Source organism: Rhamphochromis longiceps, linkage group LG11 (genome assembly GCF_057381845.1).
Source record: "Rhamphochromis longiceps isolate RC_006_pf linkage group LG11, R_longiceps_female_GT1.1, whole genome shotgun sequence".
Classification (NCBI taxonomy): Eukaryota; Metazoa; Chordata; class Actinopteri; order Cichliformes; family Cichlidae; genus Rhamphochromis; species Rhamphochromis longiceps.
In genome coordinates, this window is record NC_140567.1 from 35,598,772 (window position 1) to 35,620,222 (window position 21,451).

The window sequence follows — 21,451 nt, forward strand, 5'->3', positions numbered from 1 at the left end:
AAGGAGGGGATTGATTTTGAACTTTTAACTGTATTTTAACTGTTTTATAACTTTTCCTACTAATAAAGTTTAATATCCCTGCCATAGGGATACATCTAGCAACAGGTTGTCTCCCTTAAACGACACACTCATTAAAAGAGTGCAGGCTTATGTTGAAGGTGTATATAAAACAAGTAGTTACAGCATTTTTGCTCTTTTTGCTTCATTGAGGTGAAGCTGATCATAACTTTTGCATGAATAACTAGATTAATTTCAGTAGGTAGCAAAGTAGTAACATAATATCTCACGTGTAACAAAAGAAACATCAAATGGAAATCTGGGTCTTGTGTAAAAAGCTTATCGTACAAGTTAAAATTCACATCTAAAGTTATAAACTTGTAGTTATATGCTACATTCCTGTGAAAGCTGGCACATGGTGCGATATATAATATGCGCAAGTTATTGTACAAAGAAATATGACAGTTCTGGCAGAAATTGACCTAAATCTCTGCTAATGTAGGCTGAGCTTTGAGCAGCGCAGCAGCTGCAGCTCTGACTGTTGATGGAAAATCTCTTCACAGAAATGTAACGGTTCCTCATCTAAGCCTGTGCTGACTCATCACTCATCGCTGCTGTATGAGTGTACATCCGCTTTTGGTCAAAGGCCTCGCATGCTCTCAGTCACACTGAAGGCTTCACTTCAAAACAGAGTTTGTTCCACAACACGCAGAGGATGATTTGTGCCGTTTGTGACATCCAATTCCTGAATGTTTTAGTCGTTTATATTTTTAACATTGTTGTAACACAATTTTTAGTTTGTGTGCAACAGACGTTAAAGATGACTCAGTTCACACATAACATTGTGAAGACATGAAGCCAATATAACTCAGCATTTCCTGTAAATTATCTACCTGTTCCAATCATTTGATTGCATTTTATTTAACAAGCTACCAATAATTGGCATTGTTTGTGTGTTAACCTCTGATGTGAAAGACAAGAATTCTCAGCCTCCTAATTTAGACATTTTCTTAGCATTACCTGATTATTTATATCTCCCACTGTGGTTTGTAGCGCTAGAGAAAGCATATGACAGGGTGCCCCAAGAGAGGAACTTTGCAACAGTAGCAGAAAAGTATGTGAGGACGGTGCACAACATACATGAGGACAGGGACTCAGAGCCATCAGGAATCTTCTTCTTTGCAGTGGTGATGGACAGGCTGACAGATGAGGTCAGGCAGCAGTCTCTGTGGACTCTGATGTTCACAAGCAACTTTGTGATCAATAGTGAGAGTAGGGAAGAGGTGGAAGAGAGCCTGGAGAGGTGGAGGTATGCTCTGGATAGAAGTCAGTAGAAGTAAGACGGATATGTGTGCGAATGAGAGAGACAGGTGTAACAGTGAAGATACAAGAAACAGATGTAGTGATGGTAGACGAGTTTAAATGTCTGGGTCAACAATCCGAAGCAATGAAGTGAAGAAGAGAGGGCAGGGTGGAGTGGATAGGTGTGAGCAGGGCAGCAGCAAGTGGGACACGGTTGGAGCACAATCTGGTCTTGAGGCCTGCTATAATATATGGTTTAGAGATAATGGCACTTACAAGAAGACAGGAGGCAGAGCTGAAAATTTTAACATTTTCATTGTGAGAGACCAGAATGGACAGGATTAGCAATGAAAAGATCAGAGAGACAGCTCAGGCTGAGTGATTTGAAGACAAAGTTAGAGAGGTGAGGCTCAGAGGAGGGATAGTGGATATATTAGACTAATCTGCCAGGCCGGTAAGAAAAGAGGAGGACCACAGAGAAGATTCATGGATGTAGTGAAAAAGGACATGCGGAGGGTTGGTGTGACAGAAAATGAGCTTAGGTGTAGGGTGAGATGGAGGCAGATGATCCACTCTGGTGAACCATAAAGGAACCAGCCGAAAAAACCCAACCAAAGGAAATAGAAGGTGCACGAGTCCCCTGATATTACAAAAGTGTGTATGAGTTAGTCCCATGTGGTCACAACTGATATTTCTTATTTTTACATGTCAGTTTGTGTGATGAACAGCTCAGCAGTGTCCCTATGCTTTGTCATTTTTGATATACAAAAAGCTTCAAATGCTTGCAGATCACATGCAACATGTGCCAGAAATATCTTGATATAGTACACGCAGCCCCAAAATGCCATGTAACACTAACCTCAGCACAATGTCTCTGTGGTGCTACAATAAAACACATCCGCTAAAGTAATCTTTTTGAATCATGAGCCATGTCCAGATGCAGGGACAGGACACAACGTGTCACATAGTGTCAGGTAGGGATCTCACTGCATTTAGATGCTTCCCATCCCAGCTGATGAATTTTCATTCAAGTAAGGGCTCCATCTTGGGTAAAAAGTTTTAGTCCAGATTCTCTCTTTCTGTCATGCCCCTCAGCACCGAAAAGAAGTGGAAGAAATACGAAAAAGACTCCAGATCACGCCATCTTGATTTGTCAAACTTAGACTGCTGGCATCTAATTTATGCACCCATTTAAATTTAGAAAGCAATTTAATGCAGAGCAAGAGCTGCAGATAACTTACAGAAGAATCGCTTAAGAATAATCTCTCTGCACCCAGTATGAGGTTCAGTATGGGCTTGAGGAATGACGTCAGCTGACAGTAATTCTTTTAATGTGTATACAGACACGAAGCATCGTTTTAAGATCGGCTTTGAATAATGTGAAGCTGTCCTTTCGTAATATAGGGTACTTTGATGTATGCAGTAATTCTATGAGTGCAGTTACCGATTGTTTGCTCTGCCCCCACCTCAGCTGGTCATGTTTGCTGTTGTTACACTGCATCGCTGATTAATTACCTCTATTTTTTCATCCTGTGTTTTTTTCCTACGGCCCCCTCTCTCCTCTCTTTCAAAATGCCACAACACAACAGCACAACATGGCTAATTAATCAGAGTCGGCCTAGATACAGTACAAGACAGCGCTCATTTCTCTCCCTGCCTGAAAAACATTTTGCGCTCCAAAATAATGGTTGATGATCTATTTCAGATTAGCAGTAGTCATTACACTTGTTTTTGTGCTGTCGACTCCTCCATTTTTAAACGCAAAATTTGCAAATGCATGCTTTGCATAGTGTGAGGGTTTCCAGGCTGCACTTCATCTGGAGGGTTCAGATAAGTGTCACTGATCTCAGCAGTGTCTGAAATTAATGCTAACTGGTGCTCAGCGGCTTCTCCACACAACATTAATTCATGTAGTTGTCTCAGAGCATGCGTTCATGTTCTCCACATTCAATTAATGTAGATGGTAATTACATTTTAAAGCCATTAACTACAGTGACTGCAAATTTCTCTACATTAACTGGGGGGACAACAACAAGGGAGACAAAGAAGGTTCTGACGAACTTGTTCGTTATTGCAGGTATCCAAACGTATTAAAAGCTTAATATCGGGAATAGTGTGTGTGTTTTACACAGTGTGTTAATTTTGTGGAGCAAAAGTTTGCTCCACTGGTGTTTGATTGCATGTGTCAGGTTTTTTTTGTTCTTTTTTTATTTCAAGAGGCAATTTCCAGCTGAGTTCTGTAGCGGGCTTTTCCCCCTTACAGATGAAGCCACCAGCAGGTACATTTACACATAAAAAAAAGGCACAGGCTATTGCTGTTCTGTATAGCTTCAGGTTATAATGGTGCAGCTGACACTGACAGCCAAAAGTAGGTTCAGTAAAGGCCTGTGATTTTCTAAGCCATCCACTCCTTTCTAACTTAATGGGCTGGGGCTTTTTGCTGGAAACTCCAGCTAGTTTTCAGCTTTGATTCACCAGTAAGCCATTCAGCATTCTTGACAGCTTAGAAAATAGCTTATGTATAAATGGTGGAAGGAAAGAGGTAATGGAAAAAAAAGAGGTTGTGGTAGGCTTTGGATGGTTTAGATAGTAAGCCTTCTGCTAAAGGAGCCTCAAGTCTATTTGATGTTGGGAAGGGGGAGGTTTGTAGCAGGCTCCTAAGGTTCTGCAGTGATCATAAACCTGCCATCTTTCTTCAAGTGCAAAGTTGAGCAGGCGGCTTAAGTTTAGAAAGCATCCGACTTTTATGCGCATGTGTTATTGAACCTGTGGCAGATATTATCACGGGACATATCTCCTTTTAAGCCATATCCAATCATAGCAAGAGAAAATGGATTGAATAACACAGAAACAAACAATAAAACTGTCACAAAACAGGCTGTCACATGAGATAAGAGTTAGAACTGAGCGGGCAGCTATTTACTGAGAGCACAATGGGCTGAGAAAAGGGATGCACATGACAAAATATGAGCAGACTGGAGAGTGAATGTGTGAGACAGGAAGCCCACTCAGAAACAAATCTGCATTTCCTGCCACAATTAATCTGTCAGTACTGTGCGAGTACTTCTGCAGATTATCCTTCTCAGAACACAGGAGTGAGACATGTGCATGGGAAGAAGGATTATGTCGGGGGAATACAGAAATAGAGAAGAAGTGCGTGTTTAGAGCAGCAGAACATGTTCATAAGTTGCAAAAAGGCAGGCTGTCTGCTTCCATGTGAGCTGCTTTTCTGCATCTTTCAAAGGCAAAGTGGAGAAATGATACTTACAGATGACAGCAGGGAAGAGGTTGGGCTACAAATGTGTGCCTATATCCTTAAATGTCAGATAAGAGTGTGAAGCATGAGCAGTGGCCGGCAGTTAATTTGACTATCTTGATGAATGGTCAGAAAGAGTGCGTGTTATCTCAGCATTTTACTCCAATCAGTTGTGCATATTTATCTTGGATTAAGAAAGCACTTTTTCAAGCACTCAGAAAGAAGAAAAATATTGAAATAAGAAAAATCTGTCTGTGCGTTGCAGAATTTCTAATTGTTTAAACGTTGATAAGTAAAATGTTTTTTAAAAAATCATGTCTTGTTGAAGATCCAACAATTTCAGCTGATGGTCTGTTCTCTTTCCCTTTCTCTTTTTGACCCCGTGTCCTTTAGTGATGGAAGTCTGTCCACCAAACAGATTGTTTTCCTGCAGAGGCCCGTTTTAGGCCGAAAGAGGAGGGAATCAAAGGTACGTGACCTCACATTCCTCTTTGTATCTCTTGGATATCGTGGGATCTCCCACTAGTCGTTCTGTCACCTGCTCTTCATACATCCAAGGTCAACATCACCTTTTGCTACCTCCAATTCCACAATTTTTGTTTTAGCTGGCCAACACACAGCACTGGATAAATGTGAACCAGCACCTCTTTGTTTTAGATATAAGGCGCTCTCTAGCAACAGACAAGTGTGTTGTTTTGGGGAATGAGGCTTATAATTCTTTCTTGGCTAGCCTAAATAACAGTGATAACCTTTAAAGCTAACCTTTGTCTGCAGTGGAATGAATCTATGCTGATGCTTTCTGTGACCCGAATTTAAACTGGCATCACAGCAGCAAATTTAACAGAAGAGTCAGGGATTTGCTTTCTTTTTTGCTTTTTCTGTGCAGTTTATCACTATCCCTGCAGTGTGTGTGAACCCTTCAGAAGTTGTTCAAGTAATTGAGGACATATTGCATTCAATTTTTGCCTGTTTGTTTGGTCAGTCCGAAGGCCTCAAGGCCACCAATAATTCCCCTCACAATAGCCTCAATTTCCTTCTCTGCATCAATGAGACTCGTCTGAATTAGCTAGTTATCCCAGCGCTATATTAGATCTACAGTGATCCATTCTTAATTAAGTCTGCCTACACTGCTTTGTGGCCAAAAGCATATTTGCAGAGTTACAATGCATTCCACTAACATACTAATGTAAATGTTTCAGAAATTAATCTTCAAGCCCCGAAGCAAGTCCAACAAGAACTGCATCAAAGATAGTGCAAAAAATAAGAAGAAAAAGAAAACAAAAGTTGAGAAGGAAACAGAAGATTCCAAGCCTCTTGATGACAGAGAGAAGGTCGAAAAGGAAGAAGATAAGAGTAGGGATGAAAAGGCGAACACAGCAGAGGGAGAGACAGCAAGAGAAAGTGAGACAATGACAGAGAGAGAGGCAAGGTGTGAGGAGGATAGAAAAAATGATGATGGTATTGAAATCAGTATGGAGACTGTCACAAAGAAAGATGGAGGAGCATCGACAACAGACAAAGAAGCAGAAAATGGCACTGAAGAAGAAGCACTGGATGGAGAAGGATCAAAAGTGAACGGAGAGCCTTCTGAAAACAGAGAGTTCAAGGAAGTGATGAAAACCATTGCAACTGTCGAGAGCAAGACCAAAGAAAAGGAGGACGAGGGCAGAGCGGAAGTTGAAGTTGTGATAGAAAATGGGGTAGAGACAGATGAGGAGAAAGATGAAGGTGGAGATAATGCAGTCAGATGCAAAACGGAAGAATCAGTACACACGGAAATCATTGCCAAGGAGATTGTGGTTGATCCACAGGCCACATGTCAAAGCCCAGAGGAGACTCAAGAGTAGCCCCAGTTGTTAAAGTTAAGATTCATTCCCCACCCTACCAGTCCCCATTCCTAAGAACTGGTTCCCAGTGTTGTCCCTAATCCAAATTAATGGGGCTTTGGTCCCCATCGCTGCAGCATTCTCCAAACCTCCCATTGCTCATTGATGATACCCCCCACATCCTAACTCAGTGTAGCTTGGAAAGAACTTCATTTAAAACCACACATACTGAATGTATATACTATCTAAAACAGGAAATGCTGATGCGTGGTAGTCAGGGTGGCGTCGCTGGATGAGGAAGACCAGAGCACTGAGGAGGATGCCAAAATCAGAGCATGTGCAGAATGAAGCTAACATTTAAAGGCCTGGTCACCCAGCATTTAAAATGTTTTCTAATGTGGATTCATTTTGATTACTGGATTTATTGTTTGCGAGGAGTGTTGCTGTTGACCAAATTGCTAAGAGTAAGATCAAACACTGTCTTGGACTCACTGCTAAAGGCGTTCCCCAAAGAAGCTTATTGGTAGCTATCCGTCTAAATTTACATGAATTTAGCCTCATCTATCAGACTGTAACCTGCTCCTGATAAATTGAATGGTTTGTTGACAGTTTTAGTGAAGCAGTTTATAATGTAAAAGCACCTTTTGAAAAAACTAAATGAACTTCTTTCTTATTGACAGCCAACCTAAGTTATATTTAGAATAGCTGCTAGCTTAAGAGCTTTTTTTACGCTCCCAGTAATGGTTTAAAATGCTGACAGCAAAACAACAGGGAGCAGACAGCCCAGACGATCTTATATTAAAGATGAAAGACGAAATGAAAGAAGCTGATTTAGGTAATGTGACTTAACTAATGCATTTAGCTAACAATCTAGCAGCTTCTCAACAAGAACTGCTGCTACTGCATGTTGCTAATCTTCTAAAATCAGGTATTCAAAAAGGAATAGATTCACTTTTTTGTGTTACTTCCTGGTGTTCCCAGGCCTTTGACAAGGCCAGGGGCTTTGCATTATTATTCTTGTTGCAGCCCACTTGCAACTTTTCAATAGGGTTAAATAGCTAGCCTAAATGATGTTGTTTTACACAAACACAAATACATATAAAAGTAAGTCCTAACAGAGAGAAAACAGAGCATGGTGAGCTTTTCCTGTCTTACAGCGATAAAGTTACCTGTTTGACCAGCTCTTACTGCTTTATGAAGCTGTGAAAACAGAAAAAAAAGAGGTAGGGTCTTGGCTGCCTCTTTAACCCATCTGACAATGTAAAGGGCAAGTAGGCTTAGAAAAACATCCTGAATCGTCCTAAACCCTGCTCTCGTGTGAGTTCGAATGTGAAGGGATGAGAAAGCTCATAGAGGTGATGGGAAAGGCATTTGTTGCGACAGGCAATCCAAAGTAGGCTGAACAGATAATTGTTTACGCTGAGCTCTAAGCCATCAAGTGCTTCAAACAGAGCCGATAATCACTCTTTGGTGTGCTCACCTTGCATACAGAATGTTCCATATTCAAAGCCAAGCTAGATAAGGATGTGAAATTCAGCTGAATGTTTGCACCTCGAGGGCCGAACTCATATTCAGAGTTAGCTTTTACATACAGGAGATCTATTCCTGCGCAAAGTTGCATTTTTAATTACATTCCAGTCAGTCGCTGAAAATGAAAGTAGTTGTCAGTGTGGAAACGAGGTTAAGCTGTGTGGTCAGAACATGTCGTAGCCTCGTTGTTTATTGAGACCAGATTTGAGAGGTAGAAATTGAAATAAAGAAGAAGGCTGCAGTAAAAGAGAAAGACCACAGAGCATAAGAGAGTCAAATAAAAGAAATGGATAGGCTCATTTAAAGTAACAGCCGTTTGTGTCCCACATTCCCTGTTGAGATTTCCTTCATTATTTTACCTCCAGCTCTTTAAGCACCTCTTACCAGACATCATTTCTGACAATAACCAAGTCCTAATGTGCTGTTTCATGGCATCGTGTAGCTTTCCATTTTAAAAGGTGGAACAGGAGGGGAGGGAAGTGGCAACATTCACGGTGTGGAGCTCTCATTAGCTCACTAATGGATTTTGTCAGTGGGGTATCTGTCAGTAATCATGCATTTATAATGGGGGTCACTTATTGGGAGGAGGTATTGACAGCAAAACACCTCAATGTGAAGCAAATAGCCTTCATATTAACAGTGATGTCATGGGGAATCATTTGCACTGAGGAGGAAGAGTTTGTGTTAAAAAAAAAAAGTGTTGCATTTTTGCAAAGAACTTATATCTCATCACAAAGATGTCAGAAAGCCTATTTATTAAAGCGTTAGCATTTGATTTATAAAGAACTTAAACTACCTTCTGTCTGGCTTTATACATAGTATAATTTGTCACAATTTGGATATTTTGTTTCATGAGAATAAATGATAGCTTGGTCAAGAAAAATGGATCCTTCCTGGAGAAGAAACTCTTCAATTACACACAAGTAAGATCGATTATGCTGAATAAGTGCTCTCCTTTCGGGAGATTAATCCACCCGCCGCTGAGATTTTTCAATGTAAAATGGCAGATGTTTTTGTGTAGAGTAGAATATAAAACTGTGACCAGTTTAGCCTTATCACTATACTGTAAATGGCCCACAGTCTGCTATTAGAAATGTCTTTTAGAGGCACCATGGTGATTTAAGTGTTTGTTATAGTCAAACGGGAACGTTTTGCTACAGTCAGTGTTGGTATTTTGAAGATGTTGTTAAATGTTTTATTGCTGGGATTCAGAAGGACAGGATAAAGATGTGTGTGTCTATATGAAGGTATTATATTTTGGATCATTCTTAACATGTTTTGAACATGTGTTTTTTTATTGTGAATGTTCTGTTTTTGGACATTTTTATTGTGGGCTTTGTGTTGCCTCTGCTAAAGCTTGCAAAAATGTATCGCTGACTGACGCTTCCAGCTACCTCCCGAGGGCCGTTGTGGGTTTTGAACTGAGGGGTCGCTGCATGCGTGACCCCCCTGAAGCATATGCTCCTTGTCCTCTCGCCCTCCACTATGACGGAGACCAGAACTGTGAGCGTGAGGTCATCGCTAATGGCAGACGAGGTCAAGGGTCATGTTTGAGCCAGAATGGATTTTCCACAGCTGTACACAGGAGTGTGCACGAGCACGTGACAAATAACCACTCCGATATTGAATGAAGATATGAAGTCATATTATAGTCACATTATAGTATTCTCTTTTATTTTCTTTCCGTCTCCTTAAACGTCATCGACTCAGCTGCTTTTGACTGTTTGAACTTTAATAAGCATAATAATAAGCAAGAAATATTTAATGCCACCTCTTGCATCAGAGAAGCTGACGAGCAAATAGGACTCAGCTGTCACTTTCACGGTTTTAGTCGGAATACAATAAATATAAATTATGAAAGGCAACACCAAAAGGCATCTTTTGAGAGCAGACAAGATCTTTATGAATATTTGAGAAATTCCCCTGTTAAATCCTGGTCAGCTTATTTCCTCAGATTGAATCAATTTTTTCTTTCTCCCCAGTGTCACGCTAAACATTTTAACTGTCATCCATCTGTTTTATGAATATGAATTTATTTCAGCGTTCCTTTCTTTCGCCTTTTTTGCATGTCTGCACATTTTTAATCTAAAAACTGTGACATTTATTCCCCTTTGGCATCCTGTGAAAACACATAGCTCAGATCCGTCTTTATCTATGGGAACAGAGTTTGGAAAATGAAAACGATGAGATGATCTCAGCTGACACGAGTGCTTTGTGACTCCCGCTGCATTCCTGTTGTTCATCCACAAATATGGATGATCATAACCTTGACAAAAAGTTACAGCCGGCCCTGTATCCGTCCATCCAGCATGGGGCCGTGGCCTTAGGGGGCTCCGTCTCCCCCTGATAAGGGCTGATTGGTTGCTGTGCAGTCTAACCTCTGACATGAGTACACTCCAGAGACTCTGGGTAATTGTGATTTTTGTGGTCTACAAAAACAAAACGGAAAAAAAAAAACAGAGACAGGGAGAGAAAAGTGAGATAGGATCTGACACTTCATCAGTTAAATGATGTTGAACCGTGTTAACTTAGCCGTCTGTGAAAAGAAGGAGATCTAACGTTAGTATTAAATATACGGCCCTCTCCCCTTTCTTGTAAGGAAAGGTAACATACTGTCTTATATCAGCATAATTGTCTCTGAGCCTCAATAGTGGCGCTGGTGCAATCATTCTTGGTAATGCTGTAAAAAGAAAAAAAAACGTAATGGTTCATTTCCTGTGTGCTACTATGGTGTGAAATGGGCAGAGCAGAAAAGGCAGAACATGATTTAATAGGATGCCGTCATTTATTTGTTTTGTTTTTTTCTGTGTTGTCACTTTAGCTTGCTCACAGCCTCTGCAAAATGTATTCTTAGATTTTTGTCTCTGATGTGAGTTTTTTTTATCACCTCAGCTGCCATCTTGAATGTTGAGTTTGATCATGTGCCGTTGTCTTTTGCATCGCTATCGCGGAAGAAAAAAAGTATTCTTTATCTTTGCTATCCTGAGTGTGTCAACATTCCTATTGTTCATGACATCTGTACAATTTGTATATTATAAAATGATTTATATTTAATGTGTACACGTGTCCGTGCTTCTTTTATGTGAAAGTTTTAAAGGAGCCTTGCTTAGTGAGACAGCTGCAAATAAAAAGAAGCTAAGGGGCAAACATGCTAAAGCATTTTCATATATTATACTTTATTTCTAAGTATGACTTATATATTCATTGAAATAAAATAGTGAAAGGAGGAAAAAAGCTTAAATACTCTGGTGTTTTTGCCCCGACATTAGATTTAAAATGCCCTCTTCTCCAAAACTTTCACTTCTATGTTTGTACAGCATTTCGTACCATTATGGCTTTGCTATGACTCCTCCTGTAGGCCGACAGTCAGAGCTCTTCATTAAAATTTGAAGCTAATGAAGATTCAGGTTGCAGATACAGTAAAACATAAGTACACTTACCTCCATCTGGCCTCCTGTAACAAGTAGATCTATTTGTCACCACACTGCTGAAACTGCCCTGAACCTCAGATGTGAGCTTGGGGAAAGACCTACAGAGAGCCATTACACACTTCCTATTAATCCCATTGTATAGACATTGACTGCAATTTAGCCAGAACTCAGCAAGGGACACTCATGACAAAGTGCAAAATGGAAAGTCATGAACAGAGTTAAATAGCTAAAATAATATTTACACCAATTTCCAAACAAAAGGTTTGAAAGCTTGTTTTTCATACTTTTTTTTTTTTTTTACCATCCAGGAGTTTTGGGTTATTATCTCAACATTTAATTCAAACATCTGAGAAAATAATTTGAAATTTCAAGTGATTAAATTAAAACATTTAAATAATCAAAAATTCTGGCTAAATTCAGTAGCAGAAGTTTCCATTCAAAAAAAGCCTTTTTGTTTCAACATCGTATACATTATATAGTATAGTAGTTTTGTGAATATAGCATTGATATGTAAATTGAAATCAAATTAATGGGTTTTTTGTAATTGAAAAAAAAAAGACAAGGAGCTACTAGTGCCCCAAAAAGACTAGGTTTTTTGCTAATGCATGCACAGCTGTGTGTAAGAAGCAGGAAGGTGTGGTGGTCAACAGTGACTGCTGTCAGTTGGTTAGAAAATCAAAATGGCAGATGGTGCAATGTAGCTGTAACTGTATAAACTGTCTTGAGCAACTTTCCTAAATAATAAAAAAAAAAACTCCCTACAAAATGCTCAGTTTTGGTCAACAGCTCATGCAAGAAATTCTTGCAAGCAGGCTCTCCTTTGACTTTAGAAGTCCAGGGAGTGGGAGCTTTCCTGTTTCAGTTCCTGGTGATTTGCTCATCGATGGGAGGAAAGCAAAAGCGAATCCTTCCATTCATCAACCACTCAACCACTTGTTCAATTCAGGGTTGCAGCTGGCGCTTGTCCCAACTGTCACAGGCCAAAGTAGCAGAGTGCACCCTGATTCGGGTTGCCAGTCTGTCACAGGACTAATACAGAGAGAAAGAGTCATCCACACTCATATTCACAGCTTTGGGTCAGTTAAATTAAGAAGCATGTCTTTGGACTGCAGGAAGGCACAGGGAGAAAATGGAAATGTTACACAGTTTTTGCTGTGAGGCAACTCTCCTAACCACTGCACACTGTGACTAAATTCTTCAACTTCTATTAGAGATTCTTTGAGTGCCACGTCTATCTCTTATAATGTCTCCTATACCAATTTAGTTATTCAATGTAACAACATAAGTTTCCTCTTCTGTAAAACTACGATTCTGAGAAAAAAATGTATCTGGCCACAAAATATTTCTGCAGAATGTTAGAAATGGAAGTTTAATATTTCAAATTATACCTCAAACACAAGGATATTCATACACAGCACAAGTCACACTGTGGCATATAGACATAAGATCGTGTAAATGGCTTTCAAAGGGTACTAGCAGCAGAAAAGAATTTGAGCCTTCCAGCCATCTACGCACACCCTGCAGAATCATGAAACACAATGGCTGTCCTTCATAAAGTGCTCTGTGTCAGAACCCAGAAAAGAAGTTATTCAGAACGCAGAGTTCTCGCTCTGCACAAGGACAGTCTATCCTTGGAGGACTACAGAAAGACGTGAAATGACAACTTCAGGCCACTGAACGCAGAGAAAATGTTGAAAGAAGCATAATGCAGCAGAGAATTATAGCCTCATATTAAGATTTTCTCTCTGTGAAAGGATAATTTTTAAAGTTCTGCTCCATCTGGTTATTACCTTCATTACTGTGTGAACCTTAGAATAGATCAACATGATAGTTATTACACACTAACACCACAGAAATACCATTTTGTTCTCTTGTTCTTATATCAAAACAACCCAATTCAGGCTGAAAACTGTCCCTTATGCATCACAGTATCACATAAAATCTCTGACCGACACGCATTATAATAACCCTATGGTGCTTCTGAGCTGAACTATATTTACAGTTGATTCAACACAGCCGGTGTGATCTATAAGTCATGAGCTGAGAGCCCAGGGGAGAGTAAGGTCATTACGAGGAAGGCTTTGCCTTCAACCAAAACACCATATCCATTCTCCTCACTGCAGGAGGCATTAATGGCTCTTGAGGCAGATTGGGGACCCACCGGAGAGCCACTAAAATGGTAAGAAACACAGTGATCCTGTGGTTTGTATATTAAACTTGTGACCTCAGGGTGCTACATCCACAAGGTTCCACTCCAGGGCCCACAGGTAATGACATAAAACAGTTTGCTGAGGGAAGCACGTTTTTGAATAATGAGGTTTCTCTGTGGCTTCAAAAAATGTTGTTTTCATGCATATGCTGGGGGATGCTGTAACAGTGTTCAGGCAGGGGTTGACGCTGTTCCAATGCTGTCCCCAAAGGGTCTCTGGAGTGGAGCCTACAGCGCTGCAGTGTTTTCAGCTATGGAGTGATACATCTAGAACTCACAGCACTCAGTGAATAAAATCAGAGTACAATGTTTATGTTGCCAGCATCTTGCCATAAAACTCACTGTTACAGGTGAGATGTTGGTTAAAGTCCCTTTCAGTGCAGCACTGCCATCTAGTGACTAACTGAGGCCTAATGCAAAGAGAAATTATTTTCAAAATAGACTGAACTCCTAATGGTTTTGTTAGTATTGGTGCTGAGTCAGTTAATATTTATTTGATTGAAAAAATCCACTGTCTGACGTCTATTCTGTAATTAGTAGAGTCAAATCCAATGTTCATCAAAGAGAGAAAAAAAGGTCTAAGAGTGTTGGCAGCACTGCTGTAATACACAGAACAATGACTTTACATTTTTTCAGTTTGTGGAAAAATGTCAATTTCATAATATGAAATTATTACAAAGAAAGAATCTTTCGGTTTTACAGAAACATAATGTCCAGACTTTAGCTTTAAATATGTCTAAAGGGGGACTTTAACGGTCTCGTATATATATAACCAAAGCCAATTTCACACACTGCAACCCTGGACTTTTTTTTTTTTTTTTCAGAGAAGCAGAGATTACCCAGCAGAGGTTCATGTCAAAATGTGAACACCTGATTGAGTGAGAATGGACATTGTTGTCTTTAACCTGCCAGCTCCCTGCTTCAAAGTCTGTGTGGTGTCCAGTTGAAGCCATGTGAGAAATAGAGCATTCGTGCTGCCTTCTGCAGATTTGAATATTTATTTTCGTAACAATATCAATGAAGGTCGACTCTTTCAACCCAAACTGAAATCTTTCCTCAAACCTACCTGTGATGTTTTGCCCAAGCGGCAACACCAGCAGCCTTAAAAGCCGATGTGTGATTGTCAGCAACTGCAGGTCCTCCAGGAGGCATTTGAGACTGACTCCAAAGTGAGTCAATCCCCAGAGACTCCTATGTTAAAATGTTCAACTTTAGTGCTTTAAAAACATTTTTACACACACACACACACAAAATAGAAAATAAAAAACACTTTGAGCCTCTATGGATCATTTACTCCTTCAGAATAACTCTGAGGAGAGTAAATGGTTTTTAGAACTACTTCAAGCCAGTACACAGAACATCTCCACTGTGTTAGTGCTTTTTTAAGCATTTTTAATGGATCATCACCTCAATGTTGCGCAGACCATCTAAGAAGTTTATGCTTTATTTTTGCTGAGTTAAATTCTAGTCAGTGGCCAATATGTGTGTCTGTGGAGCTGATAACTTATCCCTTTTATAGTAGCTTCTTGCTACAAAAGACCAAAATGCTAACTTCCAAGATCATATTCAGGGTCTATCTTTTATACCGTCTTTAGTTTTATATTCAGTGTGATGACTCAGTCATTGCTCAGGCTGGAGCACCTATTGTAAATGTAGAAGCTTTATCCAAACAGTGACTTAGGAAATAATCAGTAGGGTAATTTAAAAGTTTTGAGGGTTTTGGATTATTGCACTCATTTCTCTAAAAATCCACCTTGTGTTGCTGGTGCCCTTAGAATATTCATATCTCTACTCTACTCCATTAACTCTATCACTTTATTGTTTTTTAACTGAGTTTGGCTGCATATAGCCGAGTTTATAATGACTTTCACAAGAAAGATGCTATAGACAGAAAATAAGTTTTTTGCACCTTAGGCCATCTGCGCTCATATATATCATTTCCCTTTACTTTTTAGACATTTAAGGGAAAATTCAAATGATGGATGAGATGTATTTTTACTTTAAACACAACTATATGCCATGTGACCTCTCCTCCTGTCAAAGTCAGCATCTCTGTTTTTCTGAGGATGCCAACAAGTGCACTTGAGCATCAGCACCAGTAAGTACACTTTGAACTTAGATATGAGGTCAGCACTGCTGTATTAATTATCACAACCAAGAGGCCCTATGTAGATGAAGCCTACGTGAGAGGCTGTAATCGCTTTTCCTTGACTTGCAAAATGTTCTGAAAACCATTACCTCGGAGTTTGATAACGTCCTCCACTTCCCTCCCCAACCCTCCGTACGCACTCTGTGTTAGCAGATTAACTGCTCACCGATTAATTAGCAAAATTACCTCTGTGTGTGCCAATCAGTGTCTTATCAACCTTTGTCAGGCCTTAAACTGTAAATTAATTAATACCCCCTCTCTTGTCATTTCCTAATTACCTTAGTTCCAGTAGGAATTCTAGGAAATGGCTGTGTCAGCGGCTGATGCTTGTTATGACTTTACTGTGAACTCATTGGTTCACTTGACAGGATATGAAAACATGCCGCTCTCATGCTGATGAGGGGATGACATGGTGGATCTTCAAATGAGGGCTTGATCTGAGGCAGAGCTCCTTAATCGTTTTGTTTTTGATGTTGAAGGTGACACTCGGCTATGTTTTTGACAAATGAAAAAAACACGAGACATTGCAGGTCCTGAAAAAACATCACAGGGAACGTCACATTTCCGATGAGCTTTTTTATTATTCGTCTTCTTTGAGTTTTAGATGTTGGACTGAGCTTCTTAGCTGGCAGTCACTGTGGAAAAAAAATACAAATCATACATTTATAAAGCAACAGCAACATTTTGTATACACCACCAGTTATGTGACATTTAAATATTTCACTTCTAGCTTCATTACTTTGCTCTAACTCTCTGACAACTTTTGTAGCAATAACTAATTTGAGTATTCAGTTGTGAAGGACTTTGTACATACGGAGAAATTTAAAGTTTTGTTATGAGCAAGTACTTGGAGACAATGGAGAGAAAAAACTACCTTTTAACAGGAAGATTCCTCCAACAGAACCAGCCACGTGCCATGACCAGCTGGTTTAAGCCAAACAAAAAGGCTAAACTCTAATCACCATCGATAAAACCAGCTGAAATTTCAGCCAATCTCTGCTGAATAATTCACCTCTATTGTCTTTCAGAACATACGGTACAAAGAATGGCTAAAATCACGTAGATTTCAGCGCGTAACAGTGGCAAGTTAGCAATGTAAGCAAGAAAATATTCTGAAGCATTCCTGCGTGTTACATTTTTTTCTCACTAATACTGACTTGTGAAATATATCTGAATGTTTCCAAATATGTGAACATCTGGCGGTAAAGTTCCTCAAGTAGTCAAACCTCCATCTCCATCATACAGAAACATCTGGAGAAAATTTCATACGATCATCAAAAGCTCTTAAGCTAATTAGAAATCCTGAGGCAGAGTCGCCCAGCTGGCTGTGATTTTAAAAACACTCAAAATACCACATGTGTAGCGTTCTGGGATACAGACATGTTCTCTGTTTGTTATTGCATATATGTGCAAAGGCATCATGTAAAAATAGCTTTTTTTGCAGCTTTTTGCAATTTAGTTGCTCCAGATTTCATTGAGCTGATATTATGTCCGTAGGTTAGAGTCAATGTTACCATTTTACCATTTTGGTTTGGTAACATGTCTGAAATAAAATTGTTCTCTCTTCCACAGGTCATCTCAAATATAGCCCTTCACACACACATTCATGTAAATCTTCACGTGTGCTTCACCAAATATTTGTAGTCTAACAATTTAACCTTCATCTTACCTGCTGAGATGCACAGCAGTGGAAACGCACATCATTCAGGGTGGAGTCATCCAGGCCATACTGGTATTCTTCCATCTTGGTCTCGATGCCACAGATGCCTCCATCAGGGCATTCCTCACTCCAGTGGCCATACTCTCCCCATCCCATGCCGGGCCCCTCCAGCGTTGGGTTACTGCTGCAGCGGAACCTGATGTTGTTGACGGCCGTGTCATCACCAAACAGACCCTGATGGGGTTCCACACTAATCTGGAAAGAGGTTAGCACTCCGCTCGGGCAGTACTGAGGCTGGGACCAGTCACCGAAGCTGGGCGGGAACAGATTAAATAAGGGGAAATGAAGGGGAGGAAAATAAGCTTGACATTTAAACATCCAAAACATATTTATGATTGTGGCAGAAGCAATGCTTTCATTTCCTCTCTGAGCGTAGTACAAAACTATTAGCCTCCAGCATCCTGCTGCTTCCAAAGTACCTTGAACCATAAAAAATACAAAATATTACACAGATCATTAGAAAGTGTGGATAGCTCCAACCTCAACATTTTGATCATACCTCCTGAAATAAAACTTGTACAAATGAGGCCACTTTCCAATAAGACACAAAGTATTTATTAGCCGTACCTACCTGATAATGGTAACAAATCTGTTGTGAACAGGTTAAATGAGATCTTCACAACAGAGAGAATCCAAACTGCTAATGTGGGTGGCACAAACAATCAATGCCATCAGAAATATGACCACAGGGATTTATGCTTGATCTACTGTGGGTTTTCTACATAAATGACTATGGAATACTTAAATATCATTTTTATGCTTGTTTTTGCTGATCACACAATTGTATCCATGTATGCCTCATTCAGGAAGTTCTGGGAAAAAACTAAATGCAGAAGGCACAAATTGTAAATGGACAAGGAAATGAAAGGAATGAGTGGCATACACTCATGAGAAACTAAAAAGACAAATAAAGACAACAAAGCAAAAAATATAACAGGGACCAGAACATAAAAATACATGAAAAACATGTCAGCCTATTTAGATAGAACTGAAGGCTGTCTGTAATGTTTCACCCATAAATCTGTCTGTCTGGCTCAGATTATGAAAATACTCTGTACCGTCACACTTCTCCCTGAATACTGAACAGCAGTGAACCCTTGTCTATCACAGTGCATCACAACTTTTCACATCTACTGCTCATTATTATCTGTATTCAAAGTTAGGAAAGACTCGCCTACACTTAAGAAGAAAGAGCCCTTTCATATTATTTATTAATGGAGATCTGCTTCTGAAGCTTTCAAACTACCTTGTATTTCATCTCTCATTTCAGTCTGGTTCAACAGATATTCCACATATGCATTAACTTTGGTAAAACTGGTTTCCTGACACTTTCACATGGAAAGACATTCAGTCTGTTCTCAAGTTAGAGATATATATGCCTCTATCTCACCCTAGCATCCTCCACTGCTACATCAACCATTTCTGCATGTCCTCTCTCAGCGCATCCATCTTCTCTGAGACCTTCGTCTTTTCCTCCTGCCCAGCAGCTCCAAATTCATCACGTTTTGCCAAATATATCCACTATCCCTCCTCATCACGAGTCCAAACCATCTCAGCATCACCTTTCTAACTCTGTCTCCAAACTGCTTGATCTGAGCTGTCCTGCTGATGTTCTCGCTTATAATCTTGTCCATCCTGATCACTCCCAGTAGAAATCTTAACATCTTTAACTCTGCCACTTCTGTTAGTGCCACCATCTCCAAACCATAGATCACAGCAGGTCTCACTACCATCTTTAAACCTTCTGTTTCACTTTTGTTGCTCTCCTTCTGTCACAAATCAGCCCTGACAGTCGTCTCCACCCTCTCCACCCGGACCGCGCTCTCTTCTTCACCTCTCTTGTGCATTGCCTGTTGCTTTGGATGGATGACTCAGGGTATTTAAACTATGTATCTACTCCTTGCAGCTTCACTGTTACACCTGCTCCCTATTCTCGCTACAGATTACAATGTCATGTTTATTACTATTGTTATGATTATTACTATTATCTCATAAGTTACTCACATTTTGTGTTTAACATGTTGTTTTCTTGCCCATCTGTTTGTAGAGAGTTTGTGGAGGGTTTTGCTTTTCTATGATGCTTGAAAAATACCATAACCATTATTCATAAAATAATCTAAAAAAAAATTGTTCTTTTTAATACATTACACTACAAATTTATTTCATTCCACTCTATTTTTCTTTTGTAAAATTCTCAAATATTTTCTACCTTTGTAAATAAATTTGTGTTTATTTATTTTGCACATTTAATCTTTATTGTGTATTGTATTGCATCTTTCTTTATTTTTGAAGTATTTTTATTATTTGAGACCTGATTTGAAATATGTAGCACTTTGTAGCAAGAAAATTTAGGTTAATATATAAATAAACTTGTATACCAGGTACACAATGGAGGAAAATTAATTATTTTAAAAATTGCTTTTACATATGTTACACCTAACCTAGACTAAAACACCTCCAAATTTCATAATCTGGCAACCCAAATTGTAGTTCATGGCTTATAACTGAGATTTAATGCATGAATAAACAGTTCAGGCAAATATTAAAACTGGATGGAGATTAGTGTAATTCATGACTGCTTACTAGCCAGTGTGGGACTCAATAGTGTACAGGAAGTTGCGGTTTCCATCTTTTGCGCAGACAAGGCGAATCCCATTCAGAGCAGTGTCATCACTCCCGTACTGGTTAGACTCCACCTGAGAAAACAGAGGACAGTTCCCAGAAGCAGAAACGATTTTCATCAGCCCAGTTTGTTATCTGCTTCTCGGTAAAGCAGCAGATACATTGAGGATAAAAGTTCACGTCAGGTTACACAACACTTTCAGGTTCCACTTTCATCTTTGCAGAGTATCTGAGGCAGTGAGAGAAATCCAGTATCTACACTGCATGCTGTTTAATGCACAAAAAAGATTTCGGCTTTCATCTTCTTTACTAGAATCATGCAATGAAGAAATCATCAGGCCAGTATGGAGAGGATTAACAATTAAATTTATGGTAAATATGATCTGGGAACCAAAATTTGATTTTTAATTACAAATTTTAAGTTTATTTATTTCAAATTCTAAAAAGATCATTTTTTTCATTTCTTCTGACAATAAAGGCTCATCAAAAGTCAATCAAGCAAACATATGAATTAACCAGTAAAAGGAACAACAAAGAAAGATGAGCAATAATCCAGAAAACAAACATCTAAAATAAATAAAGTATCATAAATTGAAGCATGGAAGTAAAATCAATTCCTCAATTCCTGTTAAAAATGATGAGACAAAAAACAAAAAAACGGTGTAAACAACAGCATGTACCAAAAGTATAATAATGGCTACGATATCTTGATCTTCATGAGAAGTTTTTTGAAGAGTTTTATGTCATGGTTTTTTTGGGTGGGGTGTTTTTGGTTTTGTGTATTTTTATTTAATATTCAGTATTACTGGGTTGGAAAAGTAAGTGAAATGTGAAATTGCTGGAAGTGTAAAACCATCAGATAAGGCATTCGTTTGTCATATCAGCAGCAGTAGAGGCATTTTTAATCAAAGTAACGTTTATAGCATTTTTGAGAGACGTTGTTTTACCCTGACACTGAATCCAACAGCAAAGAAACTCTCTGGGCACATCTCTGGCCAGGTCCAGGTTCCAAACCTCTCTCCGTTGCTCACAGTAAGCAGAGATTTATACTCCCTGCTGTTGAAAGCCACTCCAGCTCGCTGCAAGAAGTTCTTCTGCTCCTCACAGAACCCAGCGGACAGCACAGCCAGCACGGCCACAACGGCGAGCAGACTTGTCATATTGACAGCAGTGAGTCAGTGTTTCAATCTGAAAGGCCAACTAACAAGTGAAAGGGGCCTCGGGCTCAAAGCTCTTATAGCTTCCCTGTTGATTCTGAAATACACCACTTGTAGCAGGATGAATCATTTACAGAGGAACATTACAGAGTGATGTGGGAATAAACAGCTGGTGTTGGAACCAGAAAAGATTTCGATTTTAGTGACGTTTGGAGAGATGAAGGCTCTGTTTTTAGGCTTTCAGACCACTCA

The 21,451-nt window shown here is 39.5% G+C and overlaps 2 protein-coding genes across 2 annotated transcripts in view; one reads left to right on the plus strand and one right to left on the minus strand.

Moving 5' to 3' along the window:
* The window catches only part of rftn1b (raftlin, lipid raft linker 1b), a 138,709-nt gene extending 127,782 nt beyond the window's left edge, over positions 1 to 10,927 (plus strand). Inside the window, exons 9-10 of the mRNA XM_085423808.1 lie at positions 4,949 to 5,024; positions 5,755 to 10,927. Coding sequence (XP_085279934.1) covers positions 4,949 to 5,024; positions 5,755 to 6,402 — 724 coding nt within the window. The 3' untranslated portion in view covers positions 6,403 to 10,927. The remainder of the gene's footprint in view (positions 1 to 4,948; positions 5,025 to 5,754) is intronic.
* Positions 10,928 to 16,267: 5,340 nt separating this feature from the next.
* LOC146659858 (vitelline membrane outer layer protein 1 homolog) lies at positions 16,268 to 21,244 on the minus strand. Its single transcript, XM_085421918.1, has 4 exons — positions 20,990 to 21,244; positions 20,004 to 20,116; positions 17,370 to 17,673; positions 16,268 to 16,335 (listed from the first exon to the last, which is right to left on the minus strand). Exons 1-4 carry the CDS (start codon positions 21,200 to 21,202, stop codon positions 16,333 to 16,335), a joined length of 633 nt encoding a protein of 210 aa, XP_085278044.1. The 5' UTR covers positions 21,203 to 21,244; the 3' UTR covers positions 16,268 to 16,332.
* Positions 21,245 to 21,451: the final 207 nt, after the last annotated feature.